This window comes from Octopus bimaculoides, chromosome 25, assembly GCF_001194135.2.
Source record: "Octopus bimaculoides isolate UCB-OBI-ISO-001 chromosome 25, ASM119413v2, whole genome shotgun sequence".
NCBI lineage: Eukaryota > Metazoa > Mollusca > Cephalopoda > Octopoda > Octopodidae > Octopus > Octopus bimaculoides.
Window position 1 is genome coordinate 1,784,639 of NC_069005.1, and position 10,642 is coordinate 1,795,280.

The 10,642-nt window shown below is 40.1% G+C and overlaps 1 protein-coding gene across 2 annotated transcripts in view; it reads left to right on the forward strand.

Moving 5' to 3' along the window:
* Positions 1 to 8,791, forward strand: part of LOC106875561 (cytoplasmic dynein 2 intermediate chain 2) — a 15,031-nt gene extending 6,240 nt beyond the window's left edge. For both annotated transcript variants that reach the window (XM_014923764.2, XM_052976580.1), the window contains 7 exons: positions 1,418 to 1,470; positions 4,130 to 4,311; positions 4,989 to 5,131; positions 5,859 to 5,938; positions 6,464 to 6,654; positions 7,434 to 7,579; positions 8,573 to 8,791. In XM_014923764.2, coding sequence (XP_014779250.1) covers positions 1,418 to 1,470; positions 4,130 to 4,311; positions 4,989 to 5,131; positions 5,859 to 5,938; positions 6,464 to 6,654; positions 7,434 to 7,579; positions 8,573 to 8,785 — 1,008 coding nt within the window. In that variant the 3' untranslated portion in view covers positions 8,786 to 8,791. The remainder of the gene's footprint in view (positions 1 to 1,417; positions 1,471 to 4,129; positions 4,312 to 4,988; positions 5,132 to 5,858; positions 5,939 to 6,463; positions 6,655 to 7,433; positions 7,580 to 8,572) is intronic.
* Positions 8,792 to 10,642: the final 1,851 nt, after the last annotated feature.

Consider the following 10,642-nt stretch of genomic DNA (forward strand, 5'->3'; position numbering starts at 1 on the left):
GAAACCAATATTTAAGAGAGTTTTTTTTTTGCTTGTTTATTTTTGCCAATCCTTTCTGTTATCAAGTATTGTTATCTTAATTGTAACTCTTGACTAATCAATATCATTTCTCTTAAGACGTGCCCTCAATTGTGTTTTTTCATTCATTTATTTACGTACTCATTGCTCCCTAACTTTGACAAACACTGGGGTTGATCTAATCAACTGGTCCCCTCCCCCAAAATTTCGGGCCTTCTGCCAAGAGTAGAAAAGAATAAAAATTTATTTCAGTTTAGCAAAAAATGGTTTGCTTTTGCAACCTCCAGTTGTCCTCTAGAACCTCCAGTTGTCCTCCACATTATGTGATGCTATATCCTCCTCTTTTTTGCCAAAAGCTTCAAGTAATACATCTCTAGATCTCCCTCCATTCATAGGATCCTTAAGCTTCTAGACCCTTCTTTTCCTCTTCCTGGTCATCTTCTGGGCAGCCATTTATCCCTGATCCTGAAGTCGCTAAGTTCTAACCTATGTTGTGGGGTGCATTCTTCACCAGGGAAACTTTCGGCGTTTATAAGTAGCCATCTTTCTCGTTTCCTGGTGAGAATGTAGCCAATCTGACAAGTGTAGCCACGAGACTTGTAGGCGAACAGGTGACTGGCAGGTTTCCTGAAGTTAGTATTACAGATCATAAGACCACTTGCATCACAGAACTTCAGCAGCCTGGTTCCCTCCTCACTGCGGGAACCACATCCGTTCCCACCATGTACACATTGGATGTTGTCCAACATGCCTGTTGAAGTCACCAGTCACAAAGAGAAGGTCCCTGTCTGCAAGAGGGTGTCATAAAATTGGTCTTTCTGTTCATCAGGTAACCCCGGCTGAGGGGCATAGGCTGAGATAATGGTTGCTAATCCATGTTGCAACACCAATCTAATCCTAAGTATTCTATCACAGACTCTGACTTCCTCGGTTACCTTATCAAACCATTTGTCTGCAAGGAGTATAGCCATGCCCCCAGCCCCATGTGTGTGTGTATGTGTGTGGTGAGTGTGTGTGTGTGTGGTGAGTGTGTGTGCGTGTGTGTATATCTACCTGAGTTTTAACCTGAAATTAGAGTATATGGATCTAATTACTAAAACAAAACCACCACCACTACTACTACCACCACCACCACCACCACCACTACTTCTTGACACGAACCAAAGACTGTGCCCTTTTCATTGTCTGAAATAAGGAAAGGACCCATTAGATAATGTAAATCTCAGGAAATTGGAAATATATGGAAAGGTCATGGTTGGAGAACCCTTCATTTAAAGGCTTGCCTGATCAGTGTTGGGCTCTACTACTACTACTACTGCTCCCACCACCACCACCACCTTCTCTTCCTTCTCTTGAAACATGTGTAATGGTCTCTTTTTTTTTTTCTTTGTCTTTTCAGTGCCAGGTGACTGGTTTGTCCTGGAATTCTTCTGGTTCCGTCATTGCAGCATCGTATCCTTTGTTTTTAAAAATTTTTCTTTTTCTTTTCTGAAGACTGGGAGCTGGGAGGGAAAAATTCCTGACTTTTAGTGTTTGTGCAGCACTTCAAGATATTTGAGTTCATCTCAGACTGAAGCTTGCACCTGAGTTCTTACATCAAGTAAACACCCACTGCTTCAAGGAACGAGACAGCGAGTGGTCTTACAATGGGCAACGGATTAGTTTTACTCTCTATGATCAGGTATTGTCTGCTTCCCAATCGTGTGGTTCTGAGTTCAGTCCTACAGCATAGCACCTTGCGCAGAGTGGCTTTTTATTATAGCCCTGAGCTGATCAAAGCTTTGCGAGTGAATTTGATACATGGAAACTGAAAGAAGCCTGTCATATATGCATCATCATCATCATCGTTTAATGTTGATAGGCATAGGGGTAGCTGTGTGGTAAGAAGCTTGCTTACGAACCACATGGTTCCGGGTTCAGTCCCATTGCATAGCACCTTGGGCAAGTGTCTTCTACTATAGCCTCGGGCCGACCAAAGCCTTGTGAGTGGATTTGGTAGACGGAAAACTGAAAGAAGAAACGGTATGTATACACGAGTATACATACAGACCATCTATATCATGGACAATGGATGTTAACTGATGGTTGAATGGAATATTATGGACCCAGTGAAATCCTGGATGTTTTATTGGTGGTCGATTGACAGGAAATTGGGGTTTCAAATACACTCGAAGCACCAAAGTGAGGGCCATGGAATTAAGTCTAATGAATGCATAGTACTTGTTGTTTTGCCTAAAGTTAGGGGCCTATGATTAACCGTTTTCATACCAACCCATTTCTGACCACCTCACCTGGATCCATAAACACAAATTAAATTAAAATCTTCCATCAAATTCTCGTTAATTTATGTTCCAAACAACAGCTTAATAACAACAAACTAATTTTGTTAAATTCTTCATTATTTAGGAAATTAATTAAAACAAAAGTGAAATATTTCAACAGAAATGTGGTTACAAAAGGGTTTAAGAGCATTGCAGCCTGACGTTTTCATGTTCCTGTAAATCCAAGATTGCTTCATCCAATGAGTTTGAGAGAGATTTGGCTTCTATTTCTAGCAGGTGACACCTTGTTTGCTTGTGGAATGTCAGATGTTGTTGGAATAAAGTACAGTGAGTACAGCAAGGCACATAACTGGGAGCTTGGATGTCCTTGAAAGAAAGTACAGTAAATAGTCTTATAGCCCAGGGGTTTTCAAACTGTGGTCCGCAGACCACAGGGGGTCTGCAAGGACAAGACAGGGGGTCAGCAGATACTTTTTATGGGCAATTTGATTTTATATATGTTTTTTAATCAAAATCTTTTAATTGACAATAAAACCTATTTGTTAAATAAATAAATGTAAAAATATATGTTATTTTAAGCAAATATTTATGTATAAATTTCATAAGCGTTTATAAGCAACTGTGTCTGTACAAAGCAGTTTCTATTTATAGTCAGACAAATATATTAGCTGTGAGTGTCAGCTTGAAATATTTGGTCTTGTTTTCTTTTTATGAGGTTTTTCCCCACATTTTTATCGTTCCTGCTGTCTCATGTTAACACCTCACTAAATTTTCTGGGTCCATTTTTCATTGATTTGTCTGTTTTTTTTCCCAGCCATAACTATCTCATAATTTATATAGTTTTTTTCTTCTTTTTTCGTTTTTTTTTTCCTCATGTTTTGAGTACCTCATTTAATGTTTCTTTCTGTTTTTTTTTTTTTTTAATAATATTGTGTGTGTGTGTGTGTGGTGGTTTGAATGTTATGGTTCTGTTCTCATAAAGCTGACACACAATTAATGCCATTTCAGCTGTGACAAATAAGTCTTGTTTGTTTTGGTTTTGTAGATGTAAATATACATCAAGAAAAAAAGAAAAAAGAAAAAAAAAAACAAACAAACAAACAAAAAAAAAAATGAAAGCCACATCTTCTCTGCCTCCTTCCCGTCATTCCCTTACTGCTGCTGCCAAACCCACCACCACCACCACCGCTGCTGCTGCTACTACTACTACTACTACTTCTACCACCACCACCACCACTGCTGCTGCCACTGCTACTACTACTACTACTGGTACTCTGTTGGTTATGGCAATGAGGATTCCTGTTGATCCGTGCAAGTGGTTGAGAGCTCCACAGACACACATCCCCATGACATTAGTTCTCAAGGAGATTCAGTGTGACACAGAATGTAACAAGACTGGGGCCCTTTGCAATTCTGGTATAACCTCATTTCTGCCGGCTGAGTGGCCTGGAGCAATGTGAAAATAAAGTGTCTTGCTCAAGGAGACAACGCATTGCCAGGAATCAAACTCATGACTTTACAATTGTGAGCCAAGTACCCTAACCACTACACCAATGTCTTCACACTACTACTATTAACAACAACAACATTCATAATTTTGGCCCAAGGCCAGTAAATTTGAGGGTGAGGTGGGGACGGGGGTGTTTGATTACATCAATCCCAGTACGCTACTGATATTTTATTGATACTTGATTCAGCAAACAAGATGAGGCCCTTAGTTACCAACAAAGCTCTCTGACCTTTGCACAGCCTGTTCTTATTCTTTATGTATGGTGCTTGATGTTGAGTTTTCACTGTGTTTTTCAGCAATTCCCTTAACTCGATCCTAGGTATGGTCGGTTTGACCATGACAGTTGGTGTACGCACAAGGCTGCCCTCTGCACTTGGAATATAGACAGTCAAACCTTGGACCCGAGAAAAGCCAGCAAAGTCATTGAGCTATCATGTTGTTTGATGTGTGTTGCCTTCCACCCAGCCAACCCAGCTCTTGTGTGTGCAGGAAACTTCAACGGTAAGTGATGACAGGAGAAAGATCACAACAGATGCCATTTACATTATTTACATTTGACAGATATTTGTCCTCATCTTGTTTGTTGTTAACACAACGTTTCGGCTGATATACCCTCCAGCCTTCATCAGGTGTATTGCGGAAATTTTGAACCTGGGCTCTCATTCCTAAGGTATTTTTCGATGTTGTTGTTATTAATATTTTTATCATATACACATAGGCATATGGCGTAGTGGTTAAGAGCAAGGGCTACGAACCCCAAGATTCCAAGTTCGATTCTAAGCAGTGACCTGAATAATAATAATAATAACATTGAAAAATACCTTAGGAACGAGAACCCAAGTTTGAAATTTCCCCAAGACGCCTGAAGAAGGCTGGAGGGTATATCAGCCGAAACGTTATGTTAACAACAAACAAGATGAGGACAAATATCCGTCAAATGTAAATAATGTAAATAATGCTCATAATTCCTCATCTCTTAAATATAGAACTGTAAGATGCCATTTAACCCTTTAGAAATCACAGATTTTGATGAGGTAGTCATTTATTTTTAGAACGACATTATAGGGTAGGTAAGAGAGGCTGAATGTGGCTAGTTGGAATAACCCCAACTTCATATTAGATTAATCTACCTGACCTCTTTTGAGCTTTACCTGAAATATCCATTCTATCTTTTGCAGGTGAAATCATGCTATGGGATTTTAGCCATGACAATGTATTACTTGTGGATAGTTATGGTATGGGAGATGGAGATGCACACAGGGAGCCTGTTGCTAAGCTACAATGGGTCCTAGACCCTGAAAGTCACTCTAAAACATACAAGGTAAACCTTCATTTTGTTCTTCTGTCTTTTATATATATATATATATCTAAAGAAAACTGGACAAGGTATAAATAATGGTCATTTGAATAATTTTTCCTTTACTGGAGTAAATTTGGCTTACAGCTGTTTCCAGTATTCATTATAGGTTCATTACTCTTAGGTTTACTCAATTGGTCTATTGATCCGTTGAGAAAAGTTGAACAACAAAAAGAATTAATGCTACTTTCATCAGAGCCATTTCTGATTTTATATACATCAGGTCCATGCCATCGGTAATTACTCAGGGTCGGCAGTTGGTGGCGTTTATGTAGTAAAACAGACAAATAAATAAACGAAACACGGATACGCAACTAAGTTGGAGGCAGATTTACTTCTGCCTTTATAATACATAAAGAAAACAGTGTTATAGGAATGCACGCAGCACATGTACTACATAAAAGTACTGTGCTTAGCTTAAATACTGAGATCGAAAGGCAATCTACAAAAAGATAAAATATTTTGTATTTTATGCAGAGTAATCAGAGTAACCTTCATAATTTTATTGAATTCGGTGAATATTTTGCCATAAAAGGAAAATGTTACTATTGATCTGTTTTATTCGGGTTAGGCACTGTCTACCTTGCCTACCCAGGCGACATGTCCCTGATATATATGTATGTATGAATGTGTATATATATATATATATATATATATATCTAAAATAGTCATGTTTATCACTGTTTGGCAGCTTGTCAGTGTGAGTGGAGATGGCAAACTTCTGGTTTGGACAGTAGACATGAAGTTAAACAAACTGACCCTTACCCAACAGTAAGTACAAACTTTATTGTTATCACATATGTATGTATGTAGGTGTGTATGTGTATACACACAGGTACTGGAGTAGGTGTATGGTAAGAAGCTTGCTTCTCAACCACATGATCCAGGTTCAATCTCAATGTGTGGTACCTTGGGCAAGTGTGTTCTACTATAGCCCCAGGTTGACCAAAGCTTTATGAGTGGATATGGTGTGCAGAGACTGAAAGAAGTCCCTCTATGTAGATGTGTATATGTTTGTGCGTGTCTGTCCTCATCTTGACATTGAATGATAGTCGTAAACGAGTGTCACTGTCATACAAGCAGTGTCACTCGTTTCCTGTCTTCCATGTCTGGGCTCTGGGAGGGAAATATTACCTCGGTTGGAAAGAGGTGAGGGTTGGTGACAGGAAGGGCGTCTGGCTGTGGAAATCCCTACTCTGTCTGATTCATCCATACATGGAAAAAGGATGTTAAATAAATGATGATGATGATGATGATATAATGCACTGATGCATCTTTCCTTTTCTAAATCTGCAGGTTTGCTGTCACATCACAGAGCCTTCCTAAATCTTTACGGGGCAAAGGTAGTCGATCTGACCGGGAAGTTGGCCTTACCTGTTTATCATCTACTCACTATGGTGACCACGTCTGTTTCATCGGTTCAGAGACTGGTGCCATTTTCAAGTGCTGCACTCAACAAGATGGACATCGAGGAGTCGACATGGACGGTAAGTCTGTTTTCATCACACAGTCGACTTCTTATCTCTTCAGCTTTTACTGATGTGTTGTGTGTCATAGTCAATGTAAATATATTATGAAAGACAAATTAACTGTGGTATTAGTCCAAAGATAATATCTCTTATGGATGTACAGTGTTTAAAAACACAAAAATATATCAGTAGCAGAGAAAAATCTTCCAGCAATGGTGGCGAAAATGCTAGGTATGCGTTTCTGCATCATTGCACTTTGTCAATAATTTGTACCCACTGCCAGTCCCATACTAAAGCAAACTCTGTTGCTACTCAAATAGGAAAACAGTGATTGGGCAATCACTGATATTGTGATCAGCTGTCGGGCTGAATAAAAGCACCCATGTAGCGTCACGCAAAAGCATCCTTTATGGTGCCACGTAAAAGCACCTGTGTGGTGCCACATAAAATTGCCCGTGTGACGCCATGTAAAAGCACCCAGCACACTATGTTAAAATGGTTGGTGTTAGGAAGGGCATCCAACCATAGAAACCACACCAAAGCGGACTGGAGTCTGGTGCTTTGGTTTGGTCTGACTGGGGCTATAGGAGAAGACATTGGCCCATGGTGCTTCACTGTAGGATTGAACTTCAGATCATGTGGTTGGGAAGCAAGCTTCTTAACCACACAGTTTCATCTGCCCATTTCTGATTGTTATTCTCATTTCTTGGATTTATACAAATTGCCAAATTAATATTCTGCTGCCAGCAATTAATATCTCTTAATTAAATTATTTCCTTTTTTTTTGTTTTCTTTAGGCAAACCAATGTTGCCATCACCTGTTGTGTTTACTTATAAACCTCACCTGGGCCCCGTTAATGCAATAGACTGCTCCCCTTTTCATCCACATGCCTTCCTTACCACTGGAATGGATCAGTCCATGAAGATATGGAATGCTCTGCAAGTCAGTAATCTCTCTTTTGGTATTATGTTACGTTCCTTTCTATTAAAAGTTGTATTTGCTTTTACTCATCGTCATTTAACATCTGTGTTCCATGCTGGAGCTGATTCATTCAACCGAAAATTCTTCAAGGCACTGCCCTAGCAGAATACTGAGAATGAACGATACTCTTGTATCATCCTCATCCTCCTCATCATCATCGTTGTCTGCTTTCCATGCTGGCATGGGTTGGGCAGTTTGACTGAGGGCTGGCAAGACAGAAGGCTGCACCAGGCTCCAATCTGGCCTGGCAATGTTTCTACAGCTGGATGCCGTTCCTAATGTCAACCACTCTGAGAGTGTAGCAGGTGCTTTTTATGTGCCACCGGCACAGGGGCCAGAGGGGTCTGGCAACGACCACGATTGGTTGGTGCCTTTTACGTGCCACCAGCACGGAAGCCAGTCAAGGTGGTGCTAGCATCGGCTACGTTCGGGAGGTGCTTTTTACGTGCCCCTGGCACAGGGATCACAACTACAATTTCCATTTGATTTTGATGTACGGACAATCGTTATACAACCATCAAACAGTGTCAAGACAAATGGACTCAAACACACACACATATACATATGAAATGAAAAAGCTTCCTTCAGTTTCTACCTACCAAATCCACTCTCAGGGTTTTCTTTGGCTAGGGGCTATAATAAAAGACACTTGCTCAAAGTGCCAAGTGGGACCATGTGGTTGGGAAGCAAACTTTTTACTATACAGCCACACCAGAATGTACACACACACACACACATGTAGAATGGTGCTAATATTATGTCTCCAGAAAAATTCCTTTGAAAGAGGCTTTTGTATTAAAGACTACACAGAACTCATTCAGGATTATGTCAGAAGATTATCAGACACAAAAATCTTTTAACAGTTTCACAAAAAATGTAATAAATTGCTGAATTTCATTTTTCAACCTCACATAATTTTTTTTCTCCTCCCCCGCTTTTTTTTCCTTCTTCTAGTTGGAACCTGTCAAAGTGTTGAAACCTGATCAGGGTTCTCTTGTTTGTGGGTCCTGGTCCCCTGTTCGACCTCTTGTCATTGCTGCTGCTACAGATACGGGATTGCTGCTCTTGTATGACTTACAACACAGTATGCTGAAACCTCTGCACACTTTGGAAGCTGGCACCCACAAGGCTCCCATCTATTCCTGTTCTTTCAATACTCAACGGTAAGTGTAAATGCTGACATAGTGTTGATGCCATGACCATCCATCCTTTTATTTGGTGGTGGTGGTGGTGGCAGTAGCGTAATCTGGGACTACATCATCTCCATCATCATCATGATAATGAAATTATTGCGTCTGGCACTCAGGTGCACATCAACTCATCAAAGGTGCATGTGCAGTACATAGAATTAGGTACAAAAGTCAGGAAAGTGAGCAGTGTACGAGTCATGATATACATGTGTGCATGTGTATGGAGGGTGGGGGGGATATCAAGTGTAGTGTTGGGGAATTCCAGGAAGCATGGAGGTTTTAAAGGATGCAATGTCTTGGCAACTAACAACTGATGCAGGGAGTTTGTTCCATGCTTCAGCAACTCTGAGTGTGAAAAAATGTTTCTGAAAGCCATGGGAGCTGTGCTGTTTTCTGACTTTGTAGGTATGCCCACATGTGTTAGACACATGGAGCTGAAAAAGGTGCTCAAGGTGATTGTTGGCATGATGGTTAATAATTTTGTGGGTATTTACATCAACAAGACTTCTTGATATTGCTGTTGTGGATGCTGGGTTTTTCCTCCCCAAATGCATGGTGGTACACTTGTCCGCAGCCAGCTTGCTCAATAAAGAGAATGAATGGGAGAAAGAGAGTCTACCGAAAAGAATAGTCAAAGAAAGGCATAGGTGTGGTTACATGGCTGAAGTGACCAGAGAGTGGAGAGGAACAGAGAGAGTGGTTTCTTAAGGTAGGAGAGTGTGAATATGATCAGTGTGTGTGTGTTTATGTGAGTTGTGAGTGATGTATGTTTAAGGGAGTGGCGCTATGGACAAGTTAGCAGCAGTAGTTAGACTTGGTGGTGAGAGACAAAGTGACAAGCATGTTGGTGTTGCTGTGTGTGTGTGTGTGAGTTTGTGTATATGTGTGTCTATGTATGTGCGTATGGGTGACGTGAGAAGTGTGTGAATGCGTTGGTGTTGCTGTATGTGTGTGTGTGTATGGGTTTGTGTATATGTGTCTCTGTATGTGTGTGTGTGTGAGAGGCGATGTGACAAGTGTGTGAGTGTGATGATGTTGCTGTGTATGTACATATGTGTTTGTGTGTGAATGCATGTCTACAGGTGTTTGTGTATGTATTTGTGTGTGTGTGTTGTGAGGGTGTGAGAAACGACATGACAAGTGTGTGAGTGCATGTGTGCAGATATGTGTATGTATGTATGTACATTTGCATGTGTGTGTGTGAACGGTTTTTTGTACATGCCAAGATATGGCAATGTGTGTGTGTGTGGGGGTGGGGGGCGATGTACAAGCTATGTATATGGGTGTGTGGAAGATGAATTAAAAATAGAATTAATTTAAATTAAATGAAAAAAATTAAATGATAAATTGAAAAAAATCTTTTAAATTAAAAAAAATTGAAATTAAATTGAATTAAAAAAAAAATCTATGTGGAAGATGTTACTGTGAGGATGGTGGGGTGTTCAATCCAAGCAGTTGAGGGGTTTGAAGAGAGACGTAGCGCTGCTGGAGGTGAAGATTGGTGATGGTGAATCCATGGTACAGGGCCGAAGATAGTGAGGTGTCCGGTGGAATTGGTGCCAGCAGAGCGAAAATGCTGGGCAATAGGTGTATTTGTTTTGCAGGTGGGTATCCTCTTGTAACTTAGTGGTTTGGCAAAAGAGACTGATAGAATAAGTACTAGGCTTACAAAGAATAAGTCCTGGGCTTGATTTTTTTTGATTAAAACCATCTAAGGTGGTTCTCCAGCATGGCCACAGTCAAACGACTGAAACAAATAAAAGACTACATATATACATATACATATATACATATATATATATGTATATATATATATATATATATATATATATAT